General features: G+C 48.3%; 1 protein-coding gene across 9 annotated transcripts in view; it reads right to left on the minus strand.

Annotated features, from left to right (window-relative positions):
* Slc39a11 (solute carrier family 39 member 11) overlaps positions 1–21,147 on the minus strand; it is a 434,880-nt gene that overhangs the window by 287,659 nt on the left and 126,074 nt on the right. For all 9 annotated transcript variants that reach the window (XM_057776243.1, XM_057776245.1, XM_057776240.1 and 6 more), the window contains one exon: positions 16,502–16,660. In XM_057776243.1, coding sequence (XP_057632226.1) covers positions 16,502–16,660 — 159 coding nt within the window. The remainder of the gene's footprint in view (positions 1–16,501; positions 16,661–21,147) is intronic.

The following is a 21,147-nucleotide window of genomic DNA, read 5'->3' on the forward strand; positions in this document are numbered from 1 at the left end:
AAAAGAGGGAGAAGGGCTGGACTGGTACATGTATGTATATGACCCTCCCACGCCCCACCTTGTCTCTTGCCCCATGCCACACTGGGGCCCCTTGACACACTGGGATTCTGACATCAGCATGGTCATCACCAGATGCAGTCTCTCAGCCTCGCATCTTTAGAAGCACAAAGTCCATTTCTTTACAAACCTTGCTTCTTTATAACTCACCCAGTCTGTGGCATTGTGTTACATCAGCAACAGAAAGTTGAGCGGAACAAGAAGAAACTCCTTGGCACTGGAAAGGTATTCAAGGTTCTCAAGTCAGGAAAGCAGGATCTTGTGTACAACCAGATGGTGCTTACAGTGCGGGAGACAAAGGGAGATGGGGTAGGAGCCTCAGGGTCCTCAGGCTCTCCTGTGCCAGGTCCCAAAGAGAGGCTCTACCTGTGCGGTCAGGGTAGGGGTGGTGGAGACAGCACAGCAAAGCAAGGCACAGGCCTCTGGGCACAGATGGGGACATCATGTAGAGGAGAGTAAAAGATTACTGGACAGAGAGAAGGACGGTGATATCACACCAAACGCTTTCTCCTTGGTGCCTCAAAGGAAATGATGGGGACATGCTGGCCGGCAGCTGCTGAAGTCTTAGACGGCCGCGGTGCTGACCTAATCTATATGGTTCCCCTTCGCACTGATTTCCAGACACCTTCTGCTATACGTACGCCACTACTCAAGGAGTCACCAGGAAGGAAAAGCAGGCAGCCAGCTAAATGACGACCAGGGTGCTTTTCTCATCACTGTGACGAAATGCTTGACACCACAACTTCAATTAAGAGAGGTTTATTTTGACCCGGTATTGTTGTTTTTTCTCTTGCTGAGATAAAACACTACAACCAAAGACACTTATGGAAGGAAGGATTTATATTGGCTTATGGCTCCAAAGGCCTAAGAGTCCATCATGGTGGGAAGACCTGACAATGGGAAGGCATGGTGGTCAGAGCAGGAAGCTCAGAGCTCACATCCTCAATCCCAAGCATGAAGCAGAGAGTGAACTGGAAGTAAGGTGAGGTTATGAACCCCCAAAGCCCGCCCCAGCGACATACTTTCTCGAGCAAGGCTGAACCAACTGAACAGTGTCACCAATTGGGAACAAATGTTCAAATATGTGAGCCTCTGGGATACATTTCTCATTCAAATACCGCAGGACACTTCCCACCAACACCATTCCAGAAGGTTCAGTCAATCGTGGTGGCTGGCCCAACAAAGCCTCTGATGGGAGGGTGTGGCACGGTTTGTTCACATCTGGGCACATCAGGAAGCAGAGAGCAAGGCCAGAAGTCAGGGCAGGATATCACACTCAAAGGTCTGTACCCTCCCAAAATGGGGCTACCAGCTGGAGAGAGCAGGTGTTAAAACACATGAACCTGTAGGGAACATTTTACTTCCAAACCATAGCACCCACCACCGCCTTCAAGATGAAGCCCAATTTTAAAGATGGCACAGTATGAATTGATGCTGTTCAGAATCAATGAAATATGTCAGCTCACTCAGACCTTCTAGAAATCGCTCTGAAGGGCCAGTGAGACAGCTCAGTGAGTAAGGGTGACTGCAGCCAAGACTGAGGACCTGGGTTCGAGCCCCAGAACACACATGGTAGAAAGAGAACAGACTTCTGCATGTTGTCTTCTGACCTCCATATGCATGCCATGCCATACACACACACACAAAAAAAAAAAATTAATACATAAGTGTAAAAATAATGAGGCCACCCAGTAGTAGGCAAGAGTGGGGAACAGAGAGGGACACAAAGCAAACTTCTAAAGGGGTGAAGTTCTCTTGGGATGTGAGGACTGGGTGGCTGTGTTGGCTGCAGAGAACTGGGAACGGGGACTGCTGAATGCCACTGTACCATTTAGCTTTAAATGTATAATTAATTGTATGTGATGTTAACTTCATTCCCATGTTAAATATTGGGTTTGAGGAGTCCTTGAGATGATGGGTGAGTTCTAGAGCCCTGCCTGATCTCAGTACTACCCCCATCCCCCATGGCTCCCCGCCACCCCTGACACTACAGCCCCCGGGCACCTGTTGTGCTGTCATCTGCCCTTCCTGCTTTTCCAGGTTCCTCTCACTCAGTGGGACACTGAGGCCACTGGTGACCTCAGTTAAGACGCAGGTACCCGAGCTTTTCCCTGTGAGCCTCAAGTTCTCAACCTCTGGGGGTCAAACAACCCTTTCAAAGACCACTGGAAAACATATACGATTCATAATAGCAGCAAAATTTCAGTGAAGAAGTGGCAAAGAAAATAACTTTAAGCCGGGCGGTGGTGGCACACGCCTTTAATCCCAGCACTCGGGAGGCAGAGGCAGGTGGATTTCAGGAAGTTCGAGGCCAGCCTGGTCTACAAGAGCTAGTTCCAGGACAGGCACCAAAAGCTACAGAGAAACCCTGTCTCGAAAAAACCAAAAAAAAAAGAAAGAAAGAAAGAAAGAAAGAAAGAAAGAAAGAAAGAAAGAAAGAAAGAAAGAAAGAAAGAAAGAGAAAATAACTTTATGGTTGGGATCACCACAGCATGAGGAGCTGTGTTCCAGGGTCGCAGCACTGGGAGGTTGAGGACCACCGCTCAGGCCATTTTTATGGAGTGGAACCTGGCTCTTGAAGTGTGACAGATCCACAGATAATCCTCCTGGGGTCCAAGGTTGCGATCCAGGACTGACAGTGTAGCTTAGTTGGTAGTGTTCTTGCCCAGCATGCATGAGGCCCGGACTCTGTACCCAGCACCACATGAAACTGCGGGCTAGGTAGTAGCACATGCCTGTACTCCAGCACCCAGGAGGTAGAAATAGAAGGACCAGGAGATAAGGTCAGCTTGAGCTAGCCTGTCTCAGAACCACAAAGTCTGAAACCCACACGGCCAGGGCTTTTCCTCCTTCCTCCTGAGACTGCCCCTGCCCCCAATCCTCTGCAGAGAAATTCTCCCCCTCACTAATAAGTCCTCTGTAATAAATAAGATCGCAATGGCAACAACTCATCCAAAGTCCAAGGCCTAGACAGGCACATGTGTAGTCCTCATGAGGAAGGGTGTGCATACACACATATGCTTGTATGTGAGCACACACACACACGCACACACACACACAAACCTCACCTGGCTACAGAAAATGTGACTTTCCAGCGGGGAGGTCCCAGCGTCAGTGTTGTTTGAAGCAACACAGACAATTTTCCCTGCTCCCCTGCCTTCCCTTCTGGCTCAAAAAGCACTGACTACAAATGGCGGAGGTCTTTTAGCTTCTTAGGCAAATATAATTACGAAAGTAAATAAAGCATGAACCACCACAGAACACACTCAATGTTCACATTAAAATTCACATTTTTCTTCCCCTGCATGTTTAATTATCTGAGCCTCGTGTTTGGAGCGCTGAAAAAGTGGTCAATTGCAAAGGGCACAGAGCTGCTCCCTCGCGCTGTTCAGCTGCGAGGAAATAAATGGAAAGGAGGGATTTTTATGGAAATCTAAATATCCCTGTTTACTTGTTTATCCATCAGACACTTCTTGAAGATCTGTTATATGAAAGACCATTTGGTTTCTAGCCATAAATAAAGGACATTGAGACTATAATTCGTGACTCTAGAGAAGCTAAATAAGAAGGTGAACCCAAAGAAAAACATATAAGCATCCCCCTGAATATTAACCTTCATCAGGCGATGAAAGAAGACAGAGACAGAGACCAACATTGGAGCACTGGACTGAAGTCTCACGATCCAAAGGAGGAGCAGAAGGAGAGTGAGCACGAGCAAGGAACTCAGGACGGCGAGGGGTGCACCCACACACTGAGGCAATGGGGATGATCTATCGGGAACTCACCAAGGCCAGCTGGCCGGGGACTGAAAAAGCATGGGACAAAACCGGTCTCGCTGAACATAATGGACAATGAGGACTACTGAGAACTGAAGAACAATGGCAATGGGTTCTTGATCCTATTGCATGTAATTGCTTTGTGGGAGCCCAGGTAGTTTGGATGCTCACCTTAATAGACCTGGATGGAGCTGGGTGGTCCTTGGACTTCCCACAGGGCAGAAAAACCTGCTTACTCTTTGGGCTGAGGAGGAAGGAAGACTTGATTGGGGGAGGGGGAGGGAATGGGAGGTGGTGGCGGGGAAGAGGCAGAAATCTTTAATAATTAAATTAATTAATTAATAAAAAAAATAAAATAAAATAAATAAAAATTAAAAAAAAATAAATTAAAAAAAAAAAGACTCTAAAAAAAAAAAAGACCCTTTGCTAGCCAGGACCCACTGCCATTAACAGACATAGCACAAGCCTGGTCTACCAGTCAAGGCCACCATCCAATGCCACCATCCAATCTTCCAGCTAGACCCTACGTATCTTCTCTTACCCTTCTGAACTATTAAGGTACACACTGCCAGGTTAAGAGACACAAATATCCTAGACAACATCACAACCTACACAGAAACCCTATCTTCCCTCTGACCCCAAGCCCAGGGAATGGCACCTTGTGGTGACAAGAGTATTGTGTAGTCAGAATGGTCTGACAGGCACCACCTTCTTGCTAAGGTGGTCTCAGTCATAAATCACCCTAAACAAAACGCCCCACAGAATGGTATTTCTACACCAGGAGGGCAGCTACACACAGAGAGAAAAATGCAGAGGGTGCTTTCCCATCTCAGATGATATTCACCCATTACCCTTCTCACTATTGTAACGGAGACAGTTGAAGGAAGGGAAGGATCCTTTTGGCTTATGATCTGAGGGTCCAGTCCACCATGGCGGGAAAGGCATGGCAGCAGGAGCCTGGGGCCGACTGGCCACATCGCATCCACACTCAGGAAGCAGAGGGAGATGCACGCTGGTGCTCAGCTCACTCCTTTTGATTCTTCCCAGAGAATGGTGTCTTGCACAGCTACAGTGGGACTTCCTACCTCAACCAACCCAATCTAGAAACTTCCTTGTAAAAGATGCCCAGGTATATGTCTCCTAGGTGACTCTAGACTCTGTGAAGCTGATGACCAATATGAGCCATTACATCTCAGCATCACCACCCGAGGTCCATGGAACAGGAGATGGAGGAGAGCTGGTAGGAAGCCTGGGCTCTGTCCTTGCCTCATTATCAAGATGCTATCGGACTCAGTGAAGCTCATATATCTCCTGGACAGGGTCATCGCCTGCATCATGAATCAATAATGCCTGTGCTGCCTCTACACTCTCTTGAAAGAAAATAAAAATAATAAACAGGACAAAATACCTCTTTGTTAAAATTGTTATACAAAATCCATCAGACACAGCAAGTCTATGGATTTCCTACATCAGAATCTTCTGGGACACTTGGTAAAAATGCAGAGCCCTGGCTCTGCTCCAGCTCCCTGGAGACAGACCTTCAGGGTGGGAGAGCTTCAGAAAGCTGGAGTTTTAAAAGCATGTCATTTCTGTTTCTAACATACGCCCAAGCCTCAGAATACAGAATCTCTCAAAGAGCACTTAATCCCATTGTTGCCAAGAGGTGATTTTCTCAATGTAAGCTGTTTCCTTGAAACTGAGAAGCGTTGGAACAGCTGGAACAATGCTTTAGAACCCTTGAACCAAAGCTAAATCTAGTTGCCTTCTCTGGAGTGACACCTTCGGGTGATTGTGTGAATCAGCCGGTTTCGCAGCTATCATCCAATTACCCTGAGCCCTGCCATCTGCAGCAACACCCCGTTAAACATCAGGGTCATTCGAGTGTCGCCTAATTAAAGTCTTCAGAAGCGTGCAGCCAGAATGCCACTGCTTTCTGACATCAAACCAGAAAAAGGAGAAAGATAAAGAACAAAAAGGAAAAACAGAAACTTTTGTTCAGAAATGTATGTGGCTTTTCCTTCTAAATGACCCTAGGGGCTGAAAAGATAGGTCAGTGGGCAAAGCGCTTGCCACACAAGCATGGCCTGGCTTGAACCTCTAACAACCCTCACATAAAAGCCAGGTTCAGCAACACATACTTGCAATTCCAGCCATAGGAAGGTGGAGGCGGGAAGAGCCTTGTGACTTCAGAGTCTTACTGAACCGGTTCAGCGAGAGACCCTGCCTCAAAAACTAAGGTAGACAGTGATGAAGAAAGGTACCCAAAGTCAACCTTCAGGGCTCCACACACAGGCACACAGACACATCCATGAACCATTACTGCCCCCAACACACACACACACACACACACAAATGGCCTTACAGTCATTTGAAAGGCCAGAGGGTCAAAGGGTAGAAAGAAAAGAAAAAAATGGTGAGGCTAAGATCTCTTACAAAGAATCTGGAGCAATGATTCGAATTAAATTCATCATGACTTTTGTTTCAGGCTCAATAAAGTAATAGAAGAGGCAATAAAACGTTTCTGGGAATTGGTGGATGGACTGCCCAGGGCTGTGATCCTGCAAAAGGCAGAATGCGTGATTTCACAGTTTCCTTTAAAGGTAATGGATTGTTGGAAGCCAAAGTGCCAGCCGTGTGCTGACTGTTTTAGGGCACTTGAATACATAAAATGTGTGGCAAAAAAAAAAAAAAAAAAAACGACACAAGGACCCAGGAGGGAAGGGGAAGCTGCCTATTATTAGGCAGCTCTAATATCACATAAGAAACGGTACACAGTGTTAACCCAAGGTAAGCTATAGTGATTGATGGTGCAGGGATCACCATGGCAACCACACAAAATATAACACAAAGAGGTGTGTGTGTGTGTGTGTGTGTGTGTGTGTGTGTGTGTGTGTGTGTGTGTTGAATACATACATGGTAGGGGGGAGTACATGCATCCATGCACATGCGCAGAGGCTAGAGGATGACATCAGGAATTGCTCTACCATGCTTTGCCTTATTCCCTAGGACAGGGTTTCCCACTACCTGGAGCAAGCAAGCCCCAGGGATTCTCCTGTCTCCATCACCCTCAGCACCAAGATGAGATGTGTATGTCAACCACATCTATTTTTGGTTTTGTTTTTTTAACAAGGGGGCTGAGGATTTGAAATCAGGTCCTCATGCTGTGTGACAAGGGCTCTTACTCACCCAGCCATCTCCTCGACCCCAGGTTATACAGTCTTATATCCAGTAGGAAAAACAGAACGGAACACTAGATTAACCCAGAAGACAGCAGGATAAGAGCCCCAGAAGAGCAATAGCAAGAACAAAATTCCAAAGGGGATAAAGAACGGAGAAGAGTGAGGTGGGGAACATGAATCTGAGCATTGCAATCATCGTGTGAAGGAGAATATAGCTAAACGCCCCATTAGGAGACTGCGCTCAGGGCAAGGGAGATGGCTCAGAAGAGTGCTTGTGGTACAGGCATGATAACTGATCTTCACGGACAGTCACCCCATAAAGGGGCCAGGCGAGGGAGTGCACACCAGTGACCACAGCACTGGGGAGCCAGAAACAGGAAGATCTCTGGGGTTCACTGGCCAGACAGCCTAGCCAAACTCATGAACTTCAGGTTCGGTGAGGGACATCCCCCCCAAAAAAGTGGGAAATATTGTGGAAGATACCCTAGGCTGACTTCTGGCCTCTACACACTCATGTACACACACACACACACACACACACACACACGCAAACATGTATGTCCAAACACCAATATAAAAAAGGCAAGACCTAATTCTGTTGCTTATTAAATTTAAAACACAATGCTAAACATATCAGAATGGGAAATTACAAGCCATGAGCGCACTACTAGAAGGAAACTGGACCAGCTGTTACTTTTAGAACAAAACAGAGCTTAATACAAAGAGTAGCATCAACTTTATTCCACTGAAAGACTACAGCACGGTTCTCTTCCTGCTAGCCAGACTGAGCTGCCCATTTCCAGAGAGCTGTCCATTCGGAGTTCTGCATGGAAAATTTCACAAAGCACTCTTATGTCCTAAAGATGGAAGAAGGGAGGTCTTCACATTTTTTATACTAGGTGTTTACAAACAAAATCTCCAAGTCATATCTACCCACCAAAGAAGACTGCTTTGTTGAAGCACAGCAGTGTGCAATGCCACGAGCAGCCTCTAGAGGGGGTGAGTAGGTTATATGAAGTCATATTGGTGGGGTTCTCATGAAAAGATTAGTGTATTAATGAGAAAAGACCCACTGGAGGCTCACCATCTCTCTGCCTCGCCTCATGTACAGACACAATGGGAAGGTAGCCATCTGCAAACTGGGAGGATATGGCCCTTACCTGTAATCAAATCAGCTAGGACATTGATATCGTGTGCTATTCAAGCTCCCCAGACCGGTGTTTCATTTCAGCAGAACAAGCTGAAGGACAGCTGGGACACACTTAGGTGGCATCTGCCTTGCCTGTCCTCAGGATCGTGTTGTGAAAGGAGAAGTAAGGTCCTCAAAGAACCTGGCACGGCACTATTCTTCTCCAGAAGACCGTGAAAACCCACACTGTCTCGGAGCTCGGGACAGCATGCTGCTCTCAGATCTGCCTCAGGCTGTACAACCAAACCACTACTGCGCACGTCATTCCTGGAGCTGACACTAGCCAAGTCCAGGCTGCTCCTTGGGACTTCTGGGTCCCAGGGCTGAACGACAGTTTCTGCCTTAGGCTGCTTCTGTCAGCCTGTCCCGAGACACTCTTCTGCATTTTGTAACCACTGCCATCCTGAGCAGCAGGAGGTCCTTAGTCCATGGGTCTGACAGGACGGGTGCCACCCTGAAGACCCAGGTGTGTGTACACTCGCCCATCAGTGTGCATGTGAAAGCATGTGTGTGTGTGTGTGTGTGTGTGCCATATGTAACTGTGAATGTGTGTGTGAATGCACTCACATGTATGTCCATGACCACTCATGGAAACACATGCCTGATCTCCAGTTTTCTGAAGACCAGCAGAAAGCAAGCTGCTAATTCAAATGCTATGGCCAAGGGATCCGGAGTGGGTGGCCACCCAGGTGAGCCCTTGTTTCATGGAGGCAGATCTTTGGCTCTAAAGGATGCTTATCTAAACCACAGGCTGCAGGACTTGCTTCTTTGCGGCTTCCCCACTGGCATTCTACCGCTCCTTTGTATTGTGTTTTTTTTTTATTTTATTTATTTATTTATTTATTAAAGATTTCTGCCTTCTCCCCGCCACCACCTCCCATTTCCCTCCCCCTCCCCCATCAAGTCCCCCTTCCTCATCATCCCTAAGAGTAATCCGGGTTCCCTGCCCTGTGGGAAGTCCAAGGACCACCCAGCTCCATCCAGGTCTAGTAAGGTGAGCATCCAAACTGCCTAGGCTTTGTATTGTGTTTTGCATTTTATGTTTACATTCAGGTTAACGTTTAGAGAAACCTAGAATCCTCTCCACCATGCCAGCCTGGAAGAGACCTCAGCTTCAGCTCTGTTCTTGGCACGGGTTTGGATATGCACGAGGGCCAGTCCCAGCTTTCAGAGTGAGCAGAAACTCTGGCTTTTTGGCTAAAGCTGGCCTGGTCCAGAGGATACTGGTCCAGGGAACACTGTCCAATCCTAACAGGAGACAGCGAGTGAGGATGGCTACAATCAAGGAAGGATGTTGCTGAAAAGATGCGGGGCAGGGATGGGGCTCCAGAGGGCAACCAGTTTGACTCTGTTTCAGGTCCTTCTTTGATCACATCAAGTAAGGGTCATGTGCACAGCAAGAAAGACACACACACACTCAGCCCCCAGCCCTTCAGCAGGAAGAAACAAGAACCCACTGGCCTGTGCAACTGTTGCTAACCACTGTCATTATCTTATTATGTTTAATGATTTTAAGGTCTGCATAATGAATTCACGACTCCTCACCTCCTGCACATCAAGGCAGAGGCAGCCCTCCTACTTCTCACCTGTGTATTTGGAAAAGGGAATTTCCAAAGCACAATGGCTGTGATCTGATTCGTGGGTTGTCTCCAAGACACGGGGTTTAAAAAGAAAAATTCCATCTCTTCCACCTAAGCCTAGAGCATCCCCAAGGCTGCATGAGAAAGAGAATGACATCCCAGTTGCTTTAACTGCCCCCCTCTTTCCCTACAAACTGGCCAAACCTCCTCTCTGTCCCAAAACTTGACTGTCCATTTCTTCCCTGACACTGGCTCTTTCCCTTCCAACTCCCTGGGACTCTGACTCCTTGGCCCAATCAATTTGAGATCTGATAAGCAGCAAGACACAGCAAGGGAGGTGTGTTCCATGAAGCACCTGCCACCTGACTAGAGAGAGAGCTGCAGCCTGTGGGCAAGCCAGGCCCTGTCCCAGTTCCCATGAAGAGTGAGAGGGGATGCCATTAACTTAAGTGCGTTCTCGGTGTCTCTGCACCCACCCCACAAGTCGTCTCTGCCCCCTCAACCACCCATAGGTTCTAGGTAACTCCATGGTGGTGCCTGAAATGCTGCCTGACTCAAGTAGTGGCAATAGAACCAACCAGTCACGACTTTATAGCCTGACATATGAAAAGATAGGAGAATGAGCATAGGTTCTAACAGATTCCATGTTCACATTTTAGAAGCCCTACCTATGATGACAAGAACCACTCAGTGCTTGAGAAGTCTCCCTCAGCAAGTTCGTGTGTGTGTGTGTTCACACCCATCTCACTCCAGCTCCTTTGAGAACAAACTTCACTGTCCAGGCATATTTTCATACCCTGGTTGAAAGCTAAAAGAGCAGGCAGTCCTGAAACCTCCTAGCCCTCTGCCTACAAAGCCTCAGCCAGTTTTTGTGACATCTCAATGAGCCAGGACAACAGGAACAGCTAAAGCACAAGCATTACAGACACGTAAGCCATCTATCCTGCCCGCTCCAGAAAGGACAGAGCATAGACGGAAGAAAGGGAGGCCATAGCAGGTGTTCCAACATCCACACGGGCACACACACATGGCCACAGAATGGCTAAGTTGTTTGGCTTTTGGGGTTGTGTGCTGTTGCTGTTTTGTGGTACTGGGGAGTGAACCCATAAGGACATCCCCAGCCTAAATCACTGTTTTTATATGAGTCAGTAAGGCCTAGGCATTAGGAAGTTGTTCACACCAACAGAACCCCAAGCTGTATGTGACTACACTTCTCGGAGCCACAGGAGGCTGTAGGTATCCCCAAGGGCTGGAGAAGTTGCCTCCACCATGGCAATGCCATTTCTAACTGTGAAAAAGTACCAGGCATGCCAACTACCTAAAGTTTCACCTAGAGGAAAGACTTGGGGTTTCAGGGGGCCAAGAGCACCTCAGTCTCTGAGGCTCTGTGAACAGGAAGCCTTTCCTAACATCTGCCGCCCCCTCCCCCACCAGGACCTCCACTGTCACACACATGCTAATTCTCCACTCAGGAGTGGAGTGTTAATTGGAGTCACAGATTCCTCGGCACGGCAGGCCCCTCGGGAAACCCCCACGCAGCCACCGGGAAGTGCTTAGGGACATGATGCGCAGAGTGGGCTCTGGTTAAGAACGTACTGTGCCTGCCCAGTGGCCTATGACAGCATCCACAGGATGAACTCCCTCTACCCCAGTCATCTCTCTAGCTTAACCCTACAAGTATCAGGAGAAACTGTGAAGGGCTGGGGAGATGGCTCCGTCAGTAAAGTTCTTGCCGTGCCTGGATCCCTGGAGTATGCTGCCTGGCAGCCTGGCTGAATTAGTGAGCCCCAGATCCTAGTTAGAGACCCTGTCTAAAAAAACAATGGGAATCCCCCAAAAAAGCCAAAAAACAAAGTGAAGGTGGACAGTGGCTAAGAAACAACACTCAGAGTTGATCTTTGATATCCACACACTACACATGTGCGTGCGCACACACACATAAATAATACATCTAATTATCTGACTAAATAAATACACAGAAACTTTAGAGATGCTCTCTTGGGATGAATCAAGCCCCTCCAAATTCTATATGCTAAAATCCTAACCCCAGCACCTCACAACGTGACTGTCTAGAGATGGGATTTTAAGAGATGACTGGTAACTTGATAAGAGGGAGCCATTATAGCGTTAGGGAGAAATCTGTTGCTAGGGAAACTCCCAGGATGACCCCAGTTAAGACTCCTAGCAGTAGTGGAGAGGGTGCCTGAACTGGCCTTCCCCTGTAATCAGATTGATGACTACCTTAATTGTCATCATAGAACCTTCATCCAGTAACTGATGGAAGCAGAGGCAGAGATCCACAGCCAAGCACTGGGCCAAGCTCCAGAGTCCAGTCAAAGAGTGGGAGGAAGGATTACATGAGCAAAGGGGTCAAGATCATGATGGGGAAACCCACAGAGACAGTTGACCCAAGCTAGTGGGAGCTCACTGACTCTGGACTGATAGTTGGGGAACCTGCAGAGGACCTAACTAGGCCCTCTGAACATGGGTGACAGTTCTGTGGCTTGGGCAGTCTTGTGGGGCCACTAGCAGTGGGACCAGGATTTATTCCCTCCCAGTGCATAAACTGTCTTTTTTGGAGTTCATTGTCTATGAAAGGAAATCTTGCTCAGTCTAGATACAGGAGGGAGGGGCTTGATCTTGCCCCAACTTTAAGCCTTTGTTGACTCCCCATGAGAGACCTTACCCTTTCTCAGGAGTGGTGGTGGATGGGGAATTGGGTGGGGTGAAGATGAGAGGGGAGGGAGAAGGGGAAGGAGAGGGAACTGTAGTAGGTATATAAAATGGAGGGAAAAAAAACTTTAAAAAAAAATGATGGCTAAATTACTGCAGTACCAAGGGAGCCATGGACCAATCTGAGTGACGTCCTTGTAAGAGGAAATCTGGACACCTAGAGACACCTTGAAGGATCACCTACACAAAAGAGGACCGCATGAAGACTCGGAGAGAACATGGCAATCCAACAGTCCAACAGCAAAGGCATGGGGACACTGGGCATTGGACCTCCAGCCTCCAAGGAAGGAAAAAAATAAATAAATCCTAACTGTTTCGGTCACCTGGCCTAGAGAAGTTCGTTCCCGAAACAAGCTGATACAAACATGCAGACAGGTAACCAAGGGGTCCCCTTGCAAAGCTGCATCCTTCCCTGACCGGGGACTGTAAAAGTTCACCCTACATTCCAGACTTTTCTAGTGGCACAACCATGTCCCTATCAGGAAGGAACCAGCCACAGCTGCAGAGGCTGCCATGGGCCCAGCTAAATGACAACGATACACCAGCCCAAAGTGCACCTCACAGGGGGAGGCGGGAGCCCATATCTCAACCCTCAAGGAAACATTAGGAAGAGTGAGCTGGGACAGCTGAGGGTGAGGACCATGTCTCACTTCCCTGTAGCTCCAATCAGGTTTCCCCATGGTACCAGCTTTACCCTATACCCTTGTGAGCTGCACATACAAAGGCACGCTTTCTCTCTCGTTCTTTGCAAATTAGAACAAGGCATGCTAGTGGTGGAAAAAAGTCTACAAAAGAGAAAGGTACTAGCAAACAACCCTCTGGTTGTCAAAGCTTGCCCTTGTGACATGTCACTTCGGACATTAGTCATGTGTGGTTCCTGGCAGCAGCTCCTGCCCATCGAAAACTGCAGCATGAGAGTGATGGGCCTGTTTCACTCAGTTGAGTTCTCACTAACACCATCTTCTTAACCATCACAGTGAGAAGCTGTGACCTGTGACTGGGGACTCCCTTCAATCCAGGAGGAAGCTGATCTCCTGCACTCCCACCCCGAGCCTGCTCAGGAGAGACCTAGGTCAAGTTTTCACAGGCTGGAGATGTCAGACACCCAAAGAGAGGAGGGAGGGAGGGAGGGAGGGAGAGAGCTTGTGTCTCCTCAGGGTAAGTGGGCCAAGACAGAAGCAAGCTGAAAAGAGCAGGCAGCACCAACACAGGCACCGTTACCATTTATTTGTCCAAAAACCCGAAAACAAGATTCCATTCTTAGGCACACACACGCATGCATGGGAAAGTCAAGGGCTTGCCGGGCTTCTCCTCCTCCCCTCTGCTCCTCCAGGGCCATCTCCTGCCCACTCTGACTCCTCGGTAAGATTCCATGAGTGAAAAACTGAAGCAGCTTCAGCTGAATGTACACCCCCCCCCCCGCAACTCACCCCCCAACCTCAGAAGTGGTTGGCTCTCAAATTCCAGGAGCAGTCAGCTTTCAGGGAATCGAGTCTTACTGCCCTGGGAAGGTTCATTCCCTGCCTGCGCTCAATCGATACCGTAGAACCACAGGGACTCCGTATCAAAACCCATTAATTCACACTCCACATGGCACCTGCGGAAGGGCCAAGCTGCAGCCCTTTTCAGGTCGGGAAAGCAAATTAACAGTGTCACAGAGGGAAACCTTTAGCTGGCCTCGCAGTGCAGGGCAGCGGGCTGTCTCTGAGCATGACTCCGTGGACATCTGTATTCAGGAGCGGGGACAATTAGAAACAAAGCCTGCCTATTTATGAGACCTTCTGAGACGTGTTCGCTCCCCTTCTCACATTAACCGTCCGTGGCAATTAATTTTTTCTCCAGTGCCCCAGAACAGATGTTTACTGAGTCTTCTGCCAACGGGCGAGGTCTGATTCCTGACGGTTGGGTGTCTCTTATCTCAACCCTTCCCCAACCCCACCGCATAACATTGAGCCTCCTCTCCACAGCCATTTCTGATTTTCTTTATTATCTATCCAGAGCTCAACCCAGGGAGCAACTGTGTCCTTATCTAAAGCATATATGAAAACAAACGGGAACCGAAGGTTGACAACAACAACAACAGAGCCCGTAGCCCAGTGCAAACTGGCCAGCAATTATTTACATTGCCCAGAGAACTCCCCTCTGCTCAGGCAGCTGCTCAAACACACCTGGTACTAAGCCTGCTGTCCACCAGTCCCATCTCTCCCGAGGTCCCAGGAATGAAGACCAATCATGACAGGAAGAGCTCTTAATGAGAGACTGGCTTAGGAGCCTGGATAGCCCCAGTGAGAGAGAAGAATGAGAGGCAGGCACAGGCTGTATGGAGCCACGGAGCCAAGGAGCCACTGAGACACTCGGAGCCACGTCAATCCCCTGCCTGGGAGTTCAGGCCACTGCATTCACAACCTTCCACTAAGAAGTTCACACATAGCTAGATGGGCTTCAGAGCAGAATAAGCAGCTCCCTGTGACAGCCTCTAAAAACCACCAGTAGTCACATCCTACAGCAAGGACGCCAAAAGTCCAGGGGGCAGAAACAGGCACCGTCATTCAAGCTTCCCGTGATGAGAAAACAGCTGCCAGATGGTGTTTCCTTGGGATATTATCACAGTCGTCCACGCAGCCATCACATCCAACTGGTTCAGGCAATGTGCTTAAATGTGTCTCCTCCGCAAGTGACAGAAGCCTCATGATGGCCCCGGGGCCAGCAGTCTAGGTCCCATGAGGTCACTCTTTCCTTTCTCTAGTTGGTAATTTAAGGCGAGACAGGAGAAGGCTCAGGCATGGCTGCTCAACCCTGAAATCCTAGCACCTGGGAGCTGAAGTGGGAGATTGGGAGTTCAAGGCTACCCGGGCTATATAGAGAGAACCTGGAGAGAGAAAGAGAGAGAGAGAGAGAGAGAGAGAGAGAGAGAGAGAGAGAGAGAGAGAGAGAAGGAAGGGAAGGAGAGAAAGAGGAAGGTAGGCAGAGAAAAGGGGTGCGGAGAATGCCTAGAGCGGAGAGGGAGGGGTGGAGAGGGAGTACATGCACACAAGAGGTCTCACCACTAACATCCAGGAGCATACATCCCCTAACTCCAACCACTCCACAATCTAACAGAAGAAACAATCTCAGTTTCTTCTTCTCCCTCTTCCCTTTCTGTGTGATCAGGGAACCCGGGTACCAACTTGGAGGTACTTCTGCCCACCTCTAAGACCTGTTGAGTATGAATGTGGTAAGTGAACCACACGCATCCCACCCTGTGACTGGCATCAACCTCCCCTACTGCCAATAGCATTCACTGTGGTAACAAGAATTGAGCCAAAGACTTCTTCCAGCTACCATCACACAAGCCTGGAGTTGGCTCTCTGCTTGGCCAAGTAGTTGATGCCAGAAAGTGATGCCCAGACCAAGCCCAGATCACCTCCTGGTTTCCACACAGAAGTCAATAGCTCTAATTCTCCCCGACACCTATGCTTTTGTTGCTGTTGTGATCCTACAGGCCCCACACGGTAGGGAGGAAATCGGGAGCTGAGAGACGTCAGAAGTGAACCTCAACCTCCCAGCTCCCCCTCTCCCAGTCACTTCCTGTTCACCTGTGCAGATGTGATGAACTTGTCTGTCACTGTCCTTAGGTGTGCTGTCACCTCCCTGATGAGTTGATCAGCTCCTGAGGCCCAAACCAGGACCATGAGGCCCTCCCTTCCCCCAGTTCCGGTTGCTCGTGTATACGTACAAGTAACACACTACATCAGGTACAACTTACATATCTGGCATTCACAATCTGAACTTAGCAAGATGTGGTTGGGGTGTGATGGATGCGTCATGTTAATGAGCAAGCACATTCTTTAAGGAAGGAATCGCCACTCACTTCCACTACTGTCTTGTCTGTGAAGAATCCACCAGCTACCTGAGGTATGAATGGATCCATCAAGGCAAAACAAACAGATGTACTGCCCGGAGCCAAATGGCTCCTGACGTGACAGCCCAGGGGATCATGATACTCACCAAGTGCGGCATCAGGAGGTCAGCCAGGTAGACGAAAGCCGCCCCCAGAGTGAAGCCAACAGCCACGGGGAAGAAGGCAAAGGCACCGAAGCCCCCTGAGGACGTGGCCATCTCAACCGCTGGTGCTAGCAGAGACCAATAGGAAGCCGCTAACATGACCTGCAGAAACCACAGGGAGCAACAAGTCATCGACCAATTGCCTTAGTGAGGGCGTCTACTGCTGCGACTGAACACCATGACCAAAATGCAAGCTGGGGAGGAAATGGTGGCTTTTACTTCCACACTGTAGTCCATCACTGAAGGAAGTCAGGACAGAAACTCAAACAGGGCGGAACCTGGAGACAGGATATAATGCAGAGGCCACGGAGGAGTGCTGCTTACTGGTTTGCTCCTCATGGCTTACTCAGCCTGCTTTCTTATAGAACCCAGGACCACCAGCCCAGGGATGGCATTGCCCATATGAACTGGACCTTCCCCCATTGATCACTAATTGAGAAAATGCCTTATAGCTGGATCTCATGGAGGCATTTCCTCAACTGAGGTTCAGTCCTTTCTGATGACTCTAGCTTGTGTCAAGCTGACATGCAAATTCAGCCAGTACACCAACCCATAAAGGCTTTTTGGGATGGGCGACCCTATAAGGTGGAGACCCTATAGAGGGACTCTCATTAACCAACCCATAAGGCCTCCAAGAAAAACCAACCTATAATGCCTTCTAAGGAGTGGGGAACCAAACCATAAAGTCTTGGGGTGGGGGACAACCCATAAGGCCTTGGGAGCAGGAGGAACCAATGCCTAAGGCCTCCCAGGAGGACCTCACTATTATCTATGTCATAATAATATGGTGGTAGCTACTATTTCAACCAAAAGACTACTCCCCAAAATTTCAAAACGTTCCCCCCAGAATTCATGTTTTATGAACCTAACTTAACAAAGGTGAAGCCATGCTCTTGTAAATAACCCCTCACTCACGTTCCTGCAAGCATGGACCCATTGGGTCGACAACAGCAAAGGCATGAAAATGGAGGTGGGCTAGCTGAGGAGAGGAAAGGGATCAGTGGGAATGGGAAGGGCCATAGAGGACAAGGGGAATGAAAATGATTAAAATATGTAGCATATTTATATGAGAGGGTCATCATGAGACCCATATGTATAATATAATACATGCTAATAAGGATACATAAAAATAAAGAGACCCAGTTTGGTGCAGGACAGAGTTGATCTGAATGGATGGACTCTAGTTTGCTGCTATCTAGCCTCTGGCATAGGAGTTCTTATCCAAGGGTGACTTTTACTCCATGGGACAGGTAACAATGCCAAACAAGAGCCACTTTGAGTTGTCACACTGAGGGTGGAAAGAGGGGGGGGGTGTATCATGATAAGCATCCTACAATATGCATCACAGCCCCTGACAACCAAGAGACGTCTGGCCCCAGATGTGAGTCCTAAGGCTGCTGAGAAGTGCTGTTCTGATTTAAAGCTCCCAACACAAACTGCTCCCAGCTACATAGGCTCCCGTGCATGAGATCATGGCTGGTTATTAGAAAGATCTTCTTGTGTTGAACTGACATGTGTCTCCCCTCCATGTTTGCCTCTTCATCTCTTTTCCTGCTCTCTGGCACATCGAAAATGGTGGGCCTGCTCCTTGTGCCACGCGACAGCATCTGAAATGTCTGAAGATGCCAGTATGTCAATGTCAGACGGGTCTCTTCAGTGTCCTCGTCTCTAAAAATGAAGAGGGAAGCTAATATCTATTGATCAGCAGCCATTTCTAGCCACCAAGGTTGACATTTGAGATCTTGTCTTCATATAACAGCCCCAGGAGGAGGATGTTTTCCGTTGTTATTTGTGGAACAAGAAACTGAATCTCAGGCTGGGGATATGGGCTCAGTAAGGAAACTATTTCCTAGGTAAGCATCAGGACCTAAGTATAATCCTCCAGAGTCTGTGCTGAAAAGGCTGAGTGTGGCAGCCCATGCTTGCAGTCTCAGCTCTGGGAATATGGAGACAGTAGATCCCTGGGGGTTGATGACCAGCCAGTGTAGACGGATTAGCCAGCTCCAGGTTCCATGAGAGACCCTATCTCAATAAACATAGCGATGCCCTTGAGTAACAACACCAGAGTTGATCTCTGGCCTCCACAAGAGTGCACACACATGTAAATGTCCTCCCACTTTCGCAGCTAACCTTGGTTGTCAATTTGACACACCTGGAAGAGGGAACCACCACTGAGGAACAGCCACCCTCAGAATGGCCTATGGGTATATGTCGGTGTGGCATTTTCTCGGTTGATGTGAGAGGGCCCAGTCCACTGTGGGCAGTGCCACCCCTGGGCAGGTAGTTCTGGGCGTTGTAAGAAAGGTAGGCTGTATAAGAACGTGAGCCTTGGAACAAGCCAGTAAGCAGTGTTCCCCCATTGTCGGATTTCCTGCCTCCAGGTTCCTGCCTTGAGTTCCTGCCCTGATTTCCCTCTGTGATGGGCTGTGACCTAAGATAAGATAAAGTTGGAAGATTAAAATAAACCCTTTTCATCTCCAAGTTGCTTTTGGTCAGTGTTTTCTCACACCAACAGAAAAGCAAACTGGGCCACTCCCACACACAAAAACATACACATTAAATATGAAAAGAAACTGAATCTTAAATACTAAGGCAATTTGCTCCTTTTCGCCCAGGCAGTAAGTGGCGGTTGCAGGGCACAAACCAAGCCGTACCACAATCAATTCAATGACTAGAAGGAAAAAATGAGGCCGGTCTCAGAGGTCAACAAGCTCAATTTGACAACCTGTTCTCCAGAGTTGACCAAATTAACTAATCGCCTGTGACTTTTTAATCTTACACATGCTGTGACATCTTCATGGTGAGAGTACACCCACCACCTGTCGTAACAGTCACAGACGACATATAAAATGCCGAATGGATTTCTAAAATTTACTTAATTATGCTGCATCACCCATCTCCGAAATAACACACAGTGACAGAACCAGGCATTAGGGCAGCAGGAAGAAAGAACGGGCAATGCAGAAAGCCGTGGTGTCCCTTCTCCCAGCGACTGCTCGCACCAAGTCACTTGCCCTGGAAGTGATTTTCCAGCAAAGGTCTTATCCGCACCCACGGAAATCTCCTCAGCCTCTGAAGCGCCCGGGAAGGATGAAAAGTGCCATCTTAACTGAATGGGAGCAAAGACTGAACAGTTCAATGCCACGAGTCTGGGCTGTCATAAAAAAACAACAAAAGGATTTAAGAACTCCCCACCCAGACTTCACTCCACTGGCTTTAGAGTTCCACAGCCTGTGTAAGCTCACCACCTGCACAGGGACAGACTTGGAAACGTTTCTCATTCTCTTCTGTGAACTTGACCCAATCAGTAACGTGTCTCCAACACAGCCCTCCTGCTTCAACAATTTCAAAACCCAAAGACCCATGGAACCCACTCATCAGACCTTCTCAGACTGCTCTACATACAGGGAAGAGATGAAGCAACTCTTCCAGTATCACCTGAACTACTTCCCCAGCCTCTTGGTTCCTTCCCATCTCAACACCTACTCCAAGACCTTCTGTTGCAATGTCCATCTTCTGCATCTCTGGGTACCAAATCTGTTTCCTGCCTGTGATAGCTAATCTTGGTTGTCAGTTTGACTGGGTCTGGAATCAACTAAAAGACAAGCTCCTTAGCACTGCCGTGGGAGATTTCCTGGCTTATATTATCAGAAGAGGAAAGACCTATCCTAGATGTCGGTGGCACCTCCCAATAGCAGCCCAGATAAAAAGAGATAATGGAAAAGCCTTTGCTTTATGCTGTTTGCCTTCACTCTGCTGGTGAATTCATCTATCCTGTTGCTGAAGCATTCCTTCACCAATATCAGAACCAACTTCCCCAGGCTTCCAAGTGCAGACTGAATAGCAGAAGCTCTCCAGGAACCCTCAAGGCCTTTCAGCACCAGACTGGGACTGCTGAGATATCCAGCCACCTAGACTGAACAATCTCTGGACTCCCAGACTCTCTAGCCATTGTTGGACTAGTTAGACTGTATCAGGTCAGACAACCCAATAAATCCACTTTAATATATATTTATTCTATTGATTCTGTCCTCTAGAACCTCTAGAAGATCGCCACAACTAATACATGTCACTATACATGAGAAACATGCCAAGCTCCCACAAATATGTTGTTCAATATGGAGCAGAGAGGCATGCCCCTGCTAAGGTGTGTATTGGTCTGAATGAAAATGGCTCCTATAGACTCAGGGAGGGGCATTATTGGAGCTGTCACCCTACTGAAGTAAGTGTGGTCTGGTTGGGGGAAGTGTGTCACATGGAGTGGGCTCTGAGGTTTCAGATGCTCAAGCCAAGACCAGTGTCTTTCTCTTCCTGGTGACTGCTGATCCAGATGTAGAACTCTCAGCTGCCTCTCCAGCACCATGTCTGCCTGCATACTGCCATGTTTTTCACCAGGATGACAATGGACTAAACCTCTGAACTGTAAGCTAGCCCTGATTAATGTTTTCCTTTCTAAGAGTGGTTGTGGTTGTGGCATCTCTTCACGATAGAGCACTGACTAAGATAGAAGGTGATGATGAACTCCGGGATGCTTGGAATGGAGGAACATCCAAGTCAACGTAGGTGGACCTGCCCACGGAAATCGCTGT

The sequence above is a fragment of the Chionomys nivalis genome, chromosome 7, assembly GCF_950005125.1.
Source record: "Chionomys nivalis chromosome 7, mChiNiv1.1, whole genome shotgun sequence".
In the NCBI taxonomy this organism is placed as follows: Eukaryota; Metazoa; Chordata; class Mammalia; order Rodentia; family Cricetidae; genus Chionomys; species Chionomys nivalis.